Source organism: Mastigoproctus giganteus, chromosome 13 (genome assembly GCF_048544385.1).
Source record: "Mastigoproctus giganteus isolate SK-2022 chromosome 13, ASM4854438v1, whole genome shotgun sequence".
In the NCBI taxonomy this organism is placed as follows: Eukaryota; Metazoa; Arthropoda; class Arachnida; order Uropygi; family Thelyphonidae; genus Mastigoproctus; species Mastigoproctus giganteus.
The window spans coordinates 137,471,662-137,489,017 of NC_143587.1; the positions used below are offsets into that span (position 1 = coordinate 137,471,662).

Sequence of the window (17,356 nt, forward strand, 5' to 3'; positions counted from 1 at the left end):
AGAGTACTGGAAAAGGTTGCTGGGTTGTTTGGTTGATTTATTACGGTGAGAGTGGAATTTGCAAGGAATTCCTCCAGTCGCTGGCCATTCCCAGAACAGAACAGGCAATTCCTTGTGGAGTAACGTCGAGAACAGCGGCAGTGGAACGTTCGAAATGTTTGTGGTCGGCGAATATTGGTTCACTTGTTTAGCGCCAACTGATTCATGAGGATGTGTAGGAATCCACGCGAAGCATTGGATTACGAATGCATCCTACATGATTTAGGAATTAATGAAAGATCTAGTTGCCATTGTGGCGAAAGAGAATCATGGGAACATTATGTACAACTGTGAGGAGTACTGCGATCTACGAATTGAATTGGTATCTCGGGTTTGTAATCTCAATGTTATGGCAGAAGGCTGCGAGACAATTCTAGTTGATAAACAGGAGAACTTCTTGGCTTTCCAAGCTTTTGCAACTGCAATATTTCTTAGGCGGAAGACTCTTTTGCATCTGGAAACCTTGGATTTGTAATGCGGTATGGTGTATGCCGAATTACCTAGAATTCTGTGAAATCGTGGAGGCTTGAGTCTATTATATCCTCTGCAACTCCAGCTCCTTGTGCTGGCATTTCTGCTCTCGGCAGCTCCTATCGCTGCTGGCTTTCCAACAGACTGTGAACAGATGCAGATCTTTCCAATGAAGTTTGCACTTTGTCTGAAATTTAATTATATGTATATTTTATTTTTTATGTAATTTGATTATTTTTCAATTTGTTCATATCAATCTTTTTTGGTCATGGCAGGTTTTTCCCTCCCTGTACTTGGGCAAACAGTAGAGGGAGTATATAAAAGTACTGCTAAATTTTGTGTAACTGACAGCGGGGTTGCCATTGGTTGGCTGGAACTGCTTTAAGTAATAAATATCAAATATTAATGCCCTCAGTCCATACAAAACACTGCACACAAACATAATACAAAACTACACTATCAAGCCTGTAGACAGTAGTATTGTTGCAACACAGAATTCTCAAGGTGGAGTTTAACTTATGTCTAGAGGCCACCCGAAACAAGAACACTTACATACGTGTCCTCAGTGCAGGCTGCTGTTTGTGGTCGCCTGTGGGAACTGTTTTCGTAGTACTGCGCAGCTATTTCCCTTATTTTACAGGGTCCTTTACCATGAGAGGGTATTATATTGAGCATTCTTGTAAATCAAGTTAATTCCATTACATGACGTTGTGACCCAACGGCTAAGGATCGTTTGTTTTCCTATGTGGTATAGCTCCTCTGCCTGATTCCCCTAAGAAAAAACTCCAATTTTAATAAATGAAAATCTAACAAAATCATTTCTTTCGCTATTTGTCATTGATTTTTTGCTTTTGTGTATTTTCAATTAACGTGACTGCAGAATTAATTTAAATCTTGGAGTGAATTTCCAACGAGGTTTTTGTCTTCCAGAACGGGAAGGAACTGCCTTATTGGACATCTTGGCAAATCGTCATCGAAAATGGCGTTGTCGTCTTCGAGGGGACTTCGTCGTTAACGGACTGTTTATGACCCCTAGATCTCTGGAACGATGCGTTGCGTATGTTCAGCGGTATCCCGACTTCACTCCGGATATGAGTGTGAGGCAAACTCTCCTTTTCACATCTCTTCTTCGAGAACCACAAAACCATCGTGGGTTCGACACCAAAAGTAGGGTAAGATGAAATATTGATTTGATATTATTTTTTAACCTTAAGATGAGACTTAATGTATTCATTGGTGAAATTATTTTGCCCCCTAGGATAGTTTGGAACCATCCTAATATTCGCATGCTGTTTTTATTTAAATCAGGTTTAGGTGTACACCCTACCCCAGAACGACCTACAAACCAGAGGGTTTCTTTTTAATTCACAGGGTGTAAAGATTTCATCCTGTTCTCTGTGGCTGGATTGTAGTTTGGTTTACAGTATACGTAGACTTCCGTCGACGGACTTTCATCGGCAGTTAAGACTGACGATAAAGAAGGAATCTTTTACACTTGGTACTGAGTTAGTTTGGGGAAGAAATATCATACAGCTTTCCCTACAGGAAAGCTCCTCCATAGACAACCCAATGTTCTAAACATTGGATTGCAGAAATATGCAGCTATCAGAGACTATGAATTCTACTTGACTGAAACCTTAATTTTACTCCTCGATGTCTAATGTTTGGGGCTACATTCATCCATCGTGCATCATATAATCTAGTGCATTCAAACCTTATTTTGACGTATTATATACGTGTCAAAAATAATTATGTTCCTCCCGGAATTTTGTAATTGACGCCCTGCCTTTTTTTTTTTTTTTTGTTCCTGATGTTTAAGTTGATGGTAAGTGCAACGTACGCAACTTCCCTTGTTTAGGGCCAAAAACAAGGCTAACAGAGGATTGGATTTGCAGTAGTAAGAAAAAGCTTAACCAAAACCTTTCGGCCAGAGTTACGGACTCTTTTCGGCGATTTTGAAGAAATAAATGGCATTTTAATTTTTTTTTTTTTTTGCTCAATTGCATTTTAATCATTAAATTACCTAAGTATATGCAATGAAAGGAATTCGGAGTGAAAACGATGCTGATATGAAACCAAAGCTTGGGGCATCCTTTGGGACACCACATGACAGCCAGAGGTTGTCACAATGTGGTGTCCCAAATTACATGTTTTGCGCGTGCGCGATGTACTTTTCCTCTCTGTCTTGTACAAGGTAACGAAATTAATAAAATAAAAATTTACTAAGCGACCCGCAGTCTCGACTTATACTTAGAGAAAAGATGTTACAGAGTGGCAACCGCCACTTCAGTCCATAACTTGTTTGTAACATCTGCGGACAAGAAAGTGGCTTGATGAATTTAGTATTTAATTTAAAGAGGCAATATGTACAATGTGTATGTGTGCATTTCTTTACGGGCCTATTCATATGGTTTTCCGGTTAAGAAATTATCGCAAATCTAGAGGGTCAGTGAATATACATTACAAACGTAATTATAATATTCTTATTATTACATACATAAGAGTGTACAAAAAATGGTGCGGCTCTAAGTATAAAGCAGTAGACTGACACGGACTCGAGAAAATGCTTTTTAGGCGCTTCTGCTTTTATGTGTAAAGCGCCTGTATATTTTTCTCCCCTGTCCGTCCGTCCACATGCAACAACTTGACTCCTAGCTGACGCGTTATCGTGAAATGTTATTTTTTGGATCTTTTAGGAATATTTCTGTTGGTTATTCCATTCAATAAAACCGGACCAATAGGATCGTGTCAGTTCTTTTATATAAAATTTCGCTTATCTCGTAAATAAATGGAAGTGTCCAATGTTCGGGCTCAATAAGCAAAATGTCAAGTCGTCACTTTCAACGTAAGTTCGGTTAGTCCCTGATAGGGTTTAAAAAAACCGTTGAACGCGCGAAATTTCGAAAAAAAAAAAATTAAAGCGTGTGTATCTTGTACGAACGAAAGATATCTTTTTTTTTTTTTGAAAACATCCTTGTCTTGGAAGAGGTTAGCGAAATCCAGTTGCAGAATAATATGATTGCAACATCGAGACTACATCGCCGCAATCATAAGACGTTACAGACAGGTGGCAGTTGGCTGCAAGGTGTAGTAGACTCCGAAGGCTCGCTTTAATGTACTGCACAGTTTATGATCCTGAACAAGTTTACAATTTTTCAACTACAGAAAATGTCTACCTTGATCTTATTCTCCTCTACCCATATAGAAGTTCGCAAAAACAATCTTGTATTCCACTTGGATCATTCGCCAATCACTTTTGATATCACTGACTTCTCAATAACTTCAAATGCAGCTCCCGTTCTCCACGGTTCAATTTTATAATGGCTGCTGGCCTCTGCTTAACCTGACTCTCAGCTATATATAAGCAGCTCTTTGATGACATCGACGTGCTCACCAATAACCTGATCAACTGTATCCTCAGTTACAGTATATCCGACATTGTTCCCCAATCCCATCTGACGGCATGTTCTACTTACCCTCACTGGTATAACAGCGAATTAATACATACAATTAAATCCAAAGAATTCTATAGGAACACGTATAAACAATCGGGCGATGAAATATTCAGTAAACTCTGCAAAGAAGTGAAAACGCGCATATTAAAATCTTACAATATGTATAGAGTCACTTCAGGATAGTTTACTTGCCCACAGAGATATTAAACCAGTCTGGAATTTCATGAAGCACAAGAATAAAACCAGTAGTAAGTTACAATTCCAAAACTCAGATGGAATTCTATTATTGGACGAATTCAGTTTTCATCAAAAGTTTGCCAAGCATTTTTCCAGAATTCAAACCAGTGATACATTGAGACCTGCCTTATTTCCAGACTTCACACCAGTTAAGGATGATATCCTCATCAACCTCTTTATCACAAATGAAGATTTAAAGTCAGCATGAAAAATGACTATACTACAAGTACGGATGACATTCCTGACTTTTTTTTGGAAAAAGACTGTCGCTACTCTAAAACCCCTCATACTTTGAATCTTCAACTCCTCTCAGGCTGGGGAAGTATCCGAAGCACTTTAAGCAGGTCAATATACTTTCAGTTTTCAAAAAGACGATAAAAATTATGTTACTGATTACAGACATTGTTACTTATTAATTATGTTACTGATTACATATCCTTGCAAAACTCTTCGACACAGCAGTACAGAAACATCTCTTCGAATTCCTCAGGTCTTTCGTTGATCAGAATCAGCATGGTTTCTGCAGTGTAAAGTCAGTGGTCACAAAATTTGATTACTTTCTGGAAGTATACATCTAAAGTTCTTGATAACCACCTTCAAGTTTATGTTTACACAGATATCTCTAGGGCATTTGATAAAGTCCGTCACGAACTTTATCAACTTCTGAAAAAACTTAAGCTATGCGATATACGTGATCCTTTGCTGTCGTGGCTACTGAGCTATATTACGCATCGTTCCATAAGCTTTATCATCAATCAAGTGAACTCGGGCCATTTGCTACTACTAAGTGGAGCACCTCAAGGCTTCCCCCTAGGTCCCCTACTTTCATTGTTTTCATAAATGACCTTCCTTCTTTCATCTGCACCTCCAATCTCCAAGTTGCTCTCTATACAGATGACTTTAAGATCTACTCAGCAGTGAAGAAGATAACCGATTCTCAACAGCTTCAATGCGCCCTCAAATTCTCTGTGGCTATCTCTGAATGGCTTGTCTGCTAACCCTTCGAAGTAATCTTTCTCATCCTGCAGATCTCCACAAATAATAAATACGGAGTATACTTAACTCTGTGGTCATCGTATGGTGTGAACATGTGAACGATTTGGTCACACCTTATGGATTCTCTTCTCTAGCAGTGCTAAATTTGGTGCCCATGTCCTTAAAATCACCAGAAAAGCATTCAAAACTCTGAGGTTTATCAAAAGGAATACCTACAAGTTCAAAACTACTGATAACCATTGTTCTGCCAAACCGTGAATTCAGCTCGCCTATCTGGACATTAACAAAATTGAAGCAGTCCAAAAAAATTTTGCGTTTTAGCCTACGTTCCGTAATCCTCAATTTAATCACTCGATGTACTATGAATTCGTGTATTATTACTTTCATCTGAGGCCTCTGTGCACTAGAAGAGTTATTGATGACTGATGTCAGCAATAACTGGCTAGAAGAGTTATTGCTGACATCACTCTTCTAGCCAAAGTAATCACTGGAACCTATGAAGCATTTGATATCTTTAGTCAACTTGTAGACAAGTCACGAATCTTGCGCTGTTTCGCTTGACTCTGCCACCATGAACTTCATGAAGTTCAGTCTAATAAACAAACACCAAATGCCTGTTTGACAATTCCCAATCAGTGTGAATTCCATCCGCAAGTATGCCTGTTCCCTTGAATTGCAAAGTAACTAGCACTCATTTAATTATTGTAGTCTATTATTTTTTATTCTTCTTTAATTCATTTATTTACTGGTGGTTTTATTTTAATTATTTTATTTTTTTTTAACGGTGACTTAATTTAATGCATACTACTTTTGTACTTTTTATATGTTAATGTTTGAATCTATATTAATGGTTTTATCTTACCGTTGGATTTTTTTATTATTGTTATCAACTCTGCTCATTGTTCTGTGCTCTCAGATACGCTGTTAATGGTTACCTTTTGTATGTTGTTATTAATAAAAAAATAATAAAATAAGGAAGTAATGATTGCAATAATCCAAATATTTGACCACAACATTTGCATTTCCCTTACACTCCATTGTGAGATTCTGCTATAGGTGTTTTCACATCAATAAATAAATAAAAGTACCTTAATGCAATTAACTGCCCGATTTGTAAAATATTTTTAAAAACGTTAGCATATATGCATAATGTGCCTATTGCCTCCCTGTAACAACTGAACTCTTAGGACGGATTTTCATGAAATTTATACTTGGATCTTTTAGAAAGATTTATTCAGCATTCCGAATATTATTAAAATCGGACTAATGGAAATGCTACAGTTATCATGTCTTTGTCTGTCATGACTCTTCCCAGTGGATGGATTGTAAGAAAGATTAAAATCACCAATAGAATTCCAGAGAAAGATTCCAGAAATGATTTCCTTTTTTGGAATATATATCACATGGGCTTACCATATACTGTAGCTGAAGCACTGGATATTATTATGCTTGTTGACATGCGCACAAACGAAATTTTCTCTGTTCGCCCATTTTGCTGTAAATCGTGAATTATTAACGTTTGCTAAGGCCCCTGAAATGAAATGCTCTGCGCACATTAACTATTTTTGCTGAACAGCATAATTATTCGAATTTTAGCTGCAGAAATCCACTGCCTTATGCATGCAATGAATTCTTTTAAGGATCAGAACATGTCTGTTAAATAGTGGGTAAATAGTAAGCAAACCCACCTGATGATGGTGGCGCGGCTGCCCCACTAACCCCCTTCCCTCAAGAGGAAAGTCCGCAGCGAAAACGCTGCGGAGTTTAGTCTACTCGCGTCCCTATCCCTATCAAATTTTCGTGTACCCCTGGTCGCGAAAGGCGGTTTGTCTGTTGTGAGGGGAAAACCGGAGTCAATCCCGGTGAAAAACCTCACGACCACGGTTTGAGACCGCCGAACTCAATGCTGAATGCCCCTGAGAAAATTCTCATGTGGGTAGCAGCTGGAATCGAACCTCGATCAGCTATTCAGCAAGCCGGCAACTTTGCCCCAAGGCTACCGTGGTCCCGTGAGGTATCGCTTTGATTTCAGTATTTCACGTCGCATGGGTAGTGACGTCATTGCTAAACTTCCGTTAAATTCCATTGTCAGGTCTGTTATAGATGTTTTCGCATCAACAGGTCCATCATAATATGCGCTTGCATATATTTCTGCATACTGTGCGTATGACTAGCTTAAAAAAAAAAAAAAAATACCCGTATATTAGATAATGTGTTGCAACTGTAGTGGCTTTGACAATGCCATTAACTACTTTATCCCGTTCTTTCGAAAATTGTGGGACTGCCCCTGCCAATCAGTCCAAACCGCAATTTCCATACTGCCAACCAAATCATTGCTAAATGATCAAAATCACAAAACAGGAGAAAAGAGTTGAACGCTGAGTTTTCGATTTCCTCAGACCAAACATCAGCGTCATAATAAAGACTGACATCAACCCACGTGCACCAAACACATCCGAAGAATCAGTTCTCGAAACAGTTATTTCGAGTTGGAATTCTCTGTCACGAGACATGCAGAGTGGCGCCGTATCATTTCGAGCTTTGCAAAGTGCTGTCATCTACCCGCAGCGAGTGAGTGAACATATTTTTAGCAACCCCCACCACTCGTTTTTTAATACTCCGCACTGAATGTTGTCATCCTCGGCTTTTAGAAATTCAGTCAAACCGAAATGACTTCTGACAGATGAAGACAATTGCTTTTAAAAGCAATTAAGCTTTGACTTCTAGATACGGTAGTTTTAATAAAAGTGATCACATGACACGTTGTAGTAGTGACGCAGTTGTCAGCTACTAAAACAGATATCAGTAAGATCAGTTAGTTATTGGCGGTTAAACAACCCCCAGTCATTCCTCCTCTGTTACAAAATTAATTTTCCATACTGTAATTTTTTGTATTCTCAATACCCCATTCCCCCCTGCACGTGCCTGTTTCCTACCGAACTACTTCATGCTTATTATTCAGCACTATTTCCTAAATTATTTATTTTAGGTTTTGCAATTTTTCATTCGTTAATTAAATATATATATATAAATAACTCTTTACTCAAAAAAAAAAAAAATAGATACTTGCGTATTATCCTCCCCACGCACACATTTCAGTACCCCTCGGTTATTTTCCCTCTTATTTATTTTAATTTCTGTTTGGAAACCTTCGTCAGTGGACCGCCAGAGGGCGCTTACATACATTTACGTTTTGTACTCCGTACGTAAGTTTAATACCGACGAAAATTGCATGGCTAGAGAGAGGGGATGTAGCCACTGGAGGGAGGAAAATAATCAAGTACCAAAAATTAGATTAATTAAATAAGTGAATATTTTATTATATGAAGTTTTTTTTAACAATTTAAATTGAATGGAGGAGGACTTATAATTTTGCCTACAGCTGAAAATAAAATGTTCGCCATCGCACACGTTGTGGTACTTTAAGTGCTGCCATCTATAAGCAATGGATAGAACTAGTTTGTTTTATATTTGAAGCATTTCTATTACAGTACACTATTTAAACTTTAAATAAGGGAAATGCTTCAAATATAAAACACTAGTTCTATCCATTGCTTATAGATGGCAGCACTTAAAGTGCCACAACGTTTGCGATGTCGAACATTTTAAATGGATGGTGGTTTGTTTGTTTGTTTTTTTTTTTTTTTTTTAGCAAGGAAAATTTTTAAATAAATTGCTGAACTTGCTTTTAATTTTGAGATTGCCGAAGAATTGTCGATACAACCAATGCTTTACCACCGAAAAGTGGCAGTTCGTCTGGCTCGTTACATACTGGATTCCCCCTTCTCTCATAAAATCAATAAAATTAAGTTCTCGATGGCAAACAGTTGTGGTTGATTATCTGTCACCGTGCTTGACAGTAAATAGGATGAGGGCTTAAAATGCGTTTAGCTCCAGTGAAATAAATTTTACTCTCGCGGTTAAATTGACTTTCATTTTTAACCCACCAATGAACAGCGTGACCACTTAATTCATACTCTAACCTGTCTTTCTTCTTTCCGTAGATTAATGCCCTGCTCGAAGACTTGGGCTTGGGTCAAGTTAAGCATACTCGAGTGCGTGACCTCACGGAATCGGAAAAAAGACGTCTTAATGTCGCGTGCCAACTATTGCTGGATACGGGTAAGTTTAAAATGAAATAAATGCAGTTATCAGATGCGCGTGAGGGAGAGGCGATGATTTCGCCCCGATTAATTTTACATCTAGGTGATTTGCACTTCCTCCATCTGAATAACGAATCAGTTCACTTAACACTGTTCAATCGTTATTACTTGAAGTTTGTTCTTCATTTTTAACCCCGATCTTTATTCTTGTAGATATTGTGCTACTCGACCAGCCGACGAAAGGAATGGATATATTCGACACGTTTTTCCTTGTGGAATACCTTCGTCAGTGGGCAGCCAGAGGTCGCATCGTCATCATGACCATTCATCCTCCAACTTATGAGATCTTTACGATGATATCAAGAGGTAGTCTTCTTTGTATTTTTAATTCTGCGGTGTTTATTTTTCTTATGTATTTCTTTCTTTTTCATTGATAAACTGAGGATTTATGCTATATAATTTCATAGCTAACACGTTCTGGTACAATGTGTTACTACTCAAAACAACCACGCGTTGTATTTCGAGTCCATCTTTTTTATAAGAAGGAAAAAAAATTTTTTCAATAGTAACTTTATTAATACAAAAATTTATAAACTGAAGTACTGGCAGGAGAATAAATTTAAAACTTTCAAACTGAACTAATAGTAGGAAACCTGTAGAAAACGAGCTAATTTCTTTTCTTCTAAAAAATACCTGCTTTTCAGTTAAATTGCGTTATTCTCCATTATAAATTTATCTTACAAAATATGCAATAACTGAACAGTAGCCCCTTGTTACGTGCAATTGCTTTTTACTTTCTATGTCAAGAGTAAAATTTTAAGTTTGTTTCCCCACAACAGATTGAGGATGCTCCTTGGAATTGGTGGCCGTTTTAGTCCGGAGCCTGGTTTATTGCAACCGATGCATCCTTCTGCTAAGAACCAGCCCTGCAATAAATATGAAATAATGATATATAAACAGAGTTAGCATAATTAGCTAATACAACGGGTTAACTGTAGAGTAAAGGCAATCAGAAGTGTCCAGAACTTGGATTTTCTTGTGCATTACAAATTGAGCTTAAGTATATTGAATTCTGAAAAGTTGCCAACTCAAGGAAGGATGGCATATATTTGAAAACGAATTTACGTCCTTTTTAGGCTTAGAGTATCCAAGTACAAACCAACGGTTTTCTAAGGGAGGAGACCACTAACATATTTATAACGAAACAGGCCTACGCGCTCTGGATTCATTAAGAAATTTATTATAGTTACACACAGAGCGTACAAATAAAAAAGAAATATATGAGCTTTCGGCTATATGGTAGCCTTCATCAGAATTAAAAATACATGAATGGCAGTTGGAATGGAGATGTGCACTGCCAGGTGCGTGAGACGCGAGGTTTAATTGTTTGTTGACGCTTGTGGCTGTGACGCATGATGACGTGGCCAGCGTTTGTCCAATGATAGAACTACTGACTCTGTGATCGGGTTGACTTGGCAACCACTGTTCCTGTTCAAGGATTTATCCGAAGATTTTATATTTAACGATTCCAACCAGGTACGCTTTAGGTAATGGTGGGATCTGTCTACCACCACGACATCGCGGTGTGGGTCGATGTCGTGGTGGGTTGTCCAGACATGCTCGGCGATAGCTGAGTGTTCTACATCCGCTAAACGGATCGCTCTTTTGTGCTCCGAGAGACGTTTCTCGAGTCGACGTCCAGTCTCTCCAAAGTAGCAGCTAGTGCAGTCACGGCAAGAGATGCGGTAGACCAAACCGCTCTGCAGAAGGGTGGGGACAGGTGTTTTCACGTTGGAAATGAAAGAACGCAGTTTCTTGCCTGGGAGTTGGATGCACTTTATCCCGTGTGTTCTTAGGATTCTACCGATCTGTTGTGACAGGTTGGGGTAGTATGGGATAAATGCCCTCGTGGATGGCTCGTCACTGTTGGTGTTGTAGCTGGTCGTCACGATGTCACGTGTCTGTAGATCACACCTGTCGAGGACGTCAATGGGGTAGCCACACCTCGTAAGGTCTACTTTGACCCTGGTGATTGCAAAGAGATCCACGTCACGTCATCATGCGTCACAGCCACAAGCGTCAACAAACAATTAAACCTCGCGTCTCACGCACCTGGCAGTGCACATCTCCATTCCAACTGCCATTCATGTATTTTTAATTCTGATGAAGGCTACCATATAGCCGAAAGCTCATATATTTCTTCTTTATTTGTACGCTCTGTGTGTAACTATAATAAATTTCTTAACATATTTATTATACAGAGCGTGAATGATCCACGTAAGCTGCGTCGGTATTGCACCACTTCAAATTTATTAAAAGAAATTTCTGTTAGAAAATGGATAAACAAGATTTTTCTGTAAATGTAATGTACAGTACTCGCATTTTTATATGGAGCTGCTTTTGTCTTGCATTGCACTTACCATTTTCTTATTGAGGTGGAAGTGCTATTTGAAATAGCGCACAAAATTAACGGTAATTCTATTTTAGTAGGAATGTGCTGATTATTTCAAGTATCGAAGCAACTCTTTCTGAAAGTGCCGACTACTGCCAAGCACCATGTGAAATATCTCCTCTCCTTATAACTCAATGTTTGGAATGTAAACAAAAACGTCGGAACAGATGGCAGTGTGTGAGCCGGTAACGACAGAGATTATGAGGTTAAAGCGTTGGTTCAAGACGAAAGACACTTAAAATTGTTAGTCGGGACAACATTTTGTGAGATTCTCTAAGGGTATGAACAAGAGCAAAGAGCCAGTTGACCAATGCATATTTTTGGTACCGAGAAATTGAGTTTATATTAAAGCCATTGTCTGTGTACGAGGAATAAATCGTCATCGAATTCTCTCTCGTGTGTACGACGATTAATCCTCATCGAATTCTCTGTCATGTAAACGCACCCTAACTCTAACCATCTCTTTTATTCTGCAGTGGTGCTGATTTCGACAGGCCGTATGCTGTACGTGGGCAAGAGGAGAGATATGCTGCCATATTTCGCCTACATCGATTTTCCCTGTCCTGCCTACAAAAACCCATCGGATTACTACAGTAAGTAATGTGTAACCAGATGAATTTCTGTAAGAATTAAGTCAGTGAAGCTTTTAATGCATGCATGTAGCGTAATAAATCTGGGTTATTCTAGTTTCTGCTTTGTACTTAAATGACGTTATTTAAATAACGTTCTGATTGCAATATTTTACGCTTGTTTTGCTGACAGCAAATTATACAGGGTTAAGTGGATATGGTCTTGTGCTAGGAAGTATATTGTCTGGCGTGTCAATGAACTTGCTAGTTTGATTTTACAAAGGTAACTTGTTTATGGCCTACTTAAATTAACTTGTGCTTACTTCGCAATGCGTGGGTTTATACATATTTGATTAACTTTTAAATAAACCTTTATTGAATCTTCCACAACCTAAATCTGCAAATGAGAGGTTTTTTTTTTATTAAGTTACGACTACATTGGTCAGAGACTACAAGAATGCCATCAGCTGACCGCTCGACAAAGTGGAAAACCAGTTCTCCCCTTCCTAGTAATAACTTTGATATTATAGCAAATAATAAATCTAATTTATTAATTGCTATCAAATTCCTGAATGATACTACGTATTTTAACGTTCATCTTAGTGACCTTTTAATGCCTTATTTAAATCTTCCCCCCATAAATCTCCCTTTTATAGTTAAGCAGAGTTGTTTATGCACGTATTATTTTTCCAAATAATTAAATCGTTATGAATATGCTGTATTCCATCTTGTAAAGTCTTCTGATTCAATGTAGCCGTTTCTTGGCCCTGTTTAAACAAGTTTCCCCTCCTTTCATTTATGTAATTGCTATCTAGTGCAAGTCGTAGTGTGGCGCCATCTCGCGGATATAATTGTCGTTAACTATTAACACCGGAAATTTAAATTCTATAAAATTTCTTTTATGTTAATAGCAGGCTCAGTTTTTAGTGCCTATAGGGGAAAAAATTCGTCGCATTATTAATCTAGTATCACTGTTGATTGCTAATTTTTTTTTTTATCGCGTTTCACTCGATGGCCCTTTTACATTAAGTCCCTTCCAATATTTCTAATTCTGCTTGTATGTTGAGATGCGTGTCTGATATTTCAGTGGACCTGGTCACGTTAGACAACCTATCAGCCGAAGCGATGTTGGAATCGAGCCAGCGGGTGGAAAACTTGGTCGATATTTTCCGTCGTCGTCGGGACATGCTCGCAGATCCCGGGCCGCCCGGAATCTTACCAGCAACCATAAAGAAAGCCAACATATTCACCCAGATCCTCACACTGTGGATGTAAGTATCCAATAAATATTTTCCAGTTCCTCTCCTCGAATGCATAAAATAGTTTATCGTTGAATTTGAATTGTGACAAAATTAACTCGAATAATATATCCGTGTTTTATCTCGCGGTAGTTTTAGGAGAATGTGCTGTCCCCTGGTGATAACTTGATGAAACGATCTTACCAAACGACTAGTATTTTTATTTATTTTATTTTTTTCAGTTCATCCTAAATTTTTCTAAATAACTCTTTTACGACTAAGAACAATATTTAATTATGCTGTTTATCGCCCGAACCGGTTACGTATTAGGGCTAAAACATTTTTAATTCGATGTTAAAATTGGACAAGTATTACCGTTTATAAATTATGTCAAATCAACTGCATTTTTCTGTGGGAAAGTTGTTCCCCGTCCTCAGTTTAGTATAAAAACGTGATAGATGTACTTCTCAAACAAATATGAACCGATTTTATTTCGAGATTGACGACACACAGCTTATCTTCGTACAGGCTAGCTATTCTGCATAGCTAAACAAGAGAGAAGGAGAGCATTATATAAAATTCTTTCAATTCCCAATAATTTTATTTCAGCTAAATTGTTTTTTACATAAATCCATTCAGCCTTTTTTTTTTAAGGTCTTTCTTTTTTCCAGTTGCTTCTGGTGTTCTTTCCTTCTCGTATACCACATCCTCCTGGGTTTTTATAAATTGCATTTTTTGCCCACTGAAATATTAGTCGCCCTTTGAAGAATTTCAATTTTCTATTTATGGGACAGATATCTGCTTCGTATTGGATTACATATCTAATCCATACTCTCTACAATAGCGAGAGTCCTCTTCAGCTTATCAATAAAACCATAAAACGATATCTCGAGATAAAAAGAACCAATGACAGCCCTTAATCAGTTGGAGATTACAAGGAAGCTGCAGCTGATACATAAGATATTGAGGTAAAAAAAAAAAACATTGAAGCAGTTCATAAGAAACATGGATAATGTGTTATTTTCGAACCTATATAGTTCCATCAAGTTCCAACCTATATTTTCGAACCTATATAGTTCCAACCTATATAATCCATCAAGTTCACAATTTCTCGAAAGATCGAGTAAGGAGGATATTAAAGAATTCTGGGTGAATTTCTATGGAAAAAATTTTTTTTTTTTTTTGTGTATGATAAATATGAGCTACCATAGCCAAGTGGTCAATGCAAATGTGGGGGAAAGCTCTACACTGGTTCTACCCTACGTAACAGCTAAATATGGTGATGTTTCTGAGTTATCTTTTAGCTCTGTGGCCGTCCTGGAGTATGAACAGAAAATTTACTTTGTTACAAACACTGTGAAAGGCTCTGTAAAGTGATGGTTGTTTCTGTAAGTAATATGAGAACAAATCAGTTTAAGATTAGAACACGGTGGTTGACAAGTTTTTACTTCTAAAATGAAGCTAAAAACGTTTCCGCAAAGAAATTTTTTTTTTTTTTCAAAAATCGTCATTTTTTTACTTGTTTTTGATTTTCAGTCAGTAACTGGGAGAAAAAAAATGCCCCCGATAATAAAGAAACAACATAATTAATTAATTTTTATTTTTTTTCACTCAATGTGTGTTGGGTGGGTTTTTAGCTTCCGGAATTCGCAATCTTCTTGAACACTAAATGCTTTATGGGAGTAGTTTACAAGCACATTTGATGTGCATCAAGACATCCTCTTCTCTGTTGCTTTTCGGTCCTGAAACTTTTGAAAACAATAGCATAGGCAGCTCCTTATGTGGCATGTAGCCTATCAAAAGAATTCCTTCCCTATCCCAAAATGATGGCCAAGATTTTCCTGTAGGAGAGTTGAATTCTTGGGTGGAGCGGTATAATCCATCGTTTTGCTTCCGAATCCCAGTGCTGAACCTGTTTATCTATCTTTCTTTACCAGTTACAATTCTTGAAAAGAACCCTTATAGACCATCGTCATGCACTTATAAATTTGAGCCATCATCAATTCTTTACACTCAGCCAGAACTGACTTTCCTCAATGGCCAAGTGTTCTGGATATGGTCATGCCTGCACGTTCATAAATGTTACATTCTCTGGCAATCATCCTAACATGTATATCCTGCATAACCAGATCTTTAATTATTTTGGCACATTTCTGGATTTCTCACTGCGGATGTAAGTCCTTGATCGTTCCAAGAGAGAAATCCTCCGATTTCTTGATCCCATTTAAACTGCTTAGACCGAATTTTTTTTTTAATCTAGTACAGTACTGTATGCAGAAGGAACAGGATGCCATATACTGCTCTAATGTGTTTAGGCATAATATTTGATTTGTTACCTTTTGCCAAAAATATGATTATCTGATATTTCGGTTCATGACATCCATATTTCCCTTTTGGGTTGGCTACTTTAATTTTTTTTCCCCCTGTTCTTCCTCTTTACTGTGTTGAGCTGGAACTGCGCAAATAAGATAGACATATGAGAGTATGATAAAACATACACTTTTTGGTATGCCCACTTGTATTTTTGCGTCGTTTCTAATGCTCATTAATTGTGTACTTGTGACTGGGGGCAATATATAATTTTGCTAATGTAACTTTATCTTTTCAGACGAGTTCTCATCTATATGTTTCCTTTCAACGTCGTCAATTTCTGTCGTGATGTGTTTCTATCCGCCCTTATGTCCGTGTGTGTGGGCGCCATCTACTGGAATGTGCGTGTCGGCCGTGAACAATCACATATTGCTGATCGCTTTGGTTTCTATTACGTCATGATGTCCATAGCTCTTTGGCCTCTGCTACTCAACTCAATAAGCTACGGTGAGTATAAAAAAAAGACTTCTTGCTATATCACACTCGAAGCTCAATCGTCTCTACTATTGATCAAGTAAAGTGTAAAGTATGTTAGTGTCAAGCGGCACCAGGGGTTCCCCCATCTCCGCGTTGCTTTCATTGTGGGTGTGCCAGTTGACTGGGAATGTCAGATTTCAAAGTGTGTGGTATCGTGTACCGTTGGTCATTTAGTCGCTGGACCCCTGCTTGAAGGCTGGAGGGATAAAGGTAGAAGTACGGGGGCGACAGAGCAGTTGTCCCCAGGTGGTCAGTGAGGCATGCCCATGCATCACCCTCCTTTTCCTTCTCGTGAGGAATGCCCATACCTCACAAGAAGCAAAAGGGGGTCGGCGGGGGGGACAGGATGTTTCCCCGCCTGGCTTTGGATTTAAAGCAAATGGAGTCAGGTTCTCGATTTTGTTCGCCACTATGGCTTGGCAGCGAAGCTGCACAGTCCAGGTCAATGTGTTCCTTTGACAAGTCCAGGTGTTACGGTCATTCATACGGTTGTAAACTGTGTCCTTTATTCTTAGTAAATTCGGTTTCTTTGTAGATTCCACCGATGCAGGGGTCATAACATCTAGTCGTTATAGTTCTGTTGCATGCTCAGCTTGAATTTTGCCTATCTTCGAAGGTTTCTTCCGTTTTGTTTTATTGCTGTTGGTCGCGGTTTCGTTGTTGTATGGTGAGGGTATGTCTCCTCTGGGAGAGGTCTTCTGCGAATTTAGAGAATGCATGTATTCCTCTTTACTGTGGAGTAGGTGCTTGTCTTTGGAGATGTGCTGGAAGCTCTGACTCTCCACAGCAGCAGGCAAGGGTCCTTTGTGATGCCCAAGGATGTGAGTTTTGCATTGAATGCTCCATGTCCGGTAAGTAAAAAGGTTGTATAGAGGCCCGGTGAGAACCACAGCAGGGTCTTCGGATGTAATATCTCTGTTGGGGAGGAATTTCCTAGTGATTCCTTAGG

The 17,356-nt window shown here is 38.4% G+C and overlaps 1 protein-coding gene across 2 annotated transcripts in view; it reads left to right on the forward strand.

Moving 5' to 3' along the window:
- LOC150076471 (ATP-binding cassette sub-family G member 8) overlaps positions 1-17,356 on the forward strand; it is a 126,646-nt gene that overhangs the window by 103,818 nt on the left and 5,472 nt on the right. For both annotated transcript variants that reach the window (XM_090387432.1, XM_090387433.1), the window contains exons 3-8: positions 1,441-1,682; positions 9,203-9,320; positions 9,515-9,667; positions 12,230-12,346; positions 13,410-13,593; positions 16,169-16,377. In XM_090387432.1, coding sequence (XP_090243558.1) covers positions 1,441-1,682; positions 9,203-9,320; positions 9,515-9,667; positions 12,230-12,346; positions 13,410-13,593; positions 16,169-16,377 — 1,023 coding nt within the window. The remainder of the gene's footprint in view (positions 1-1,440; positions 1,683-9,202; positions 9,321-9,514; positions 9,668-12,229; positions 12,347-13,409; positions 13,594-16,168; positions 16,378-17,356) is intronic.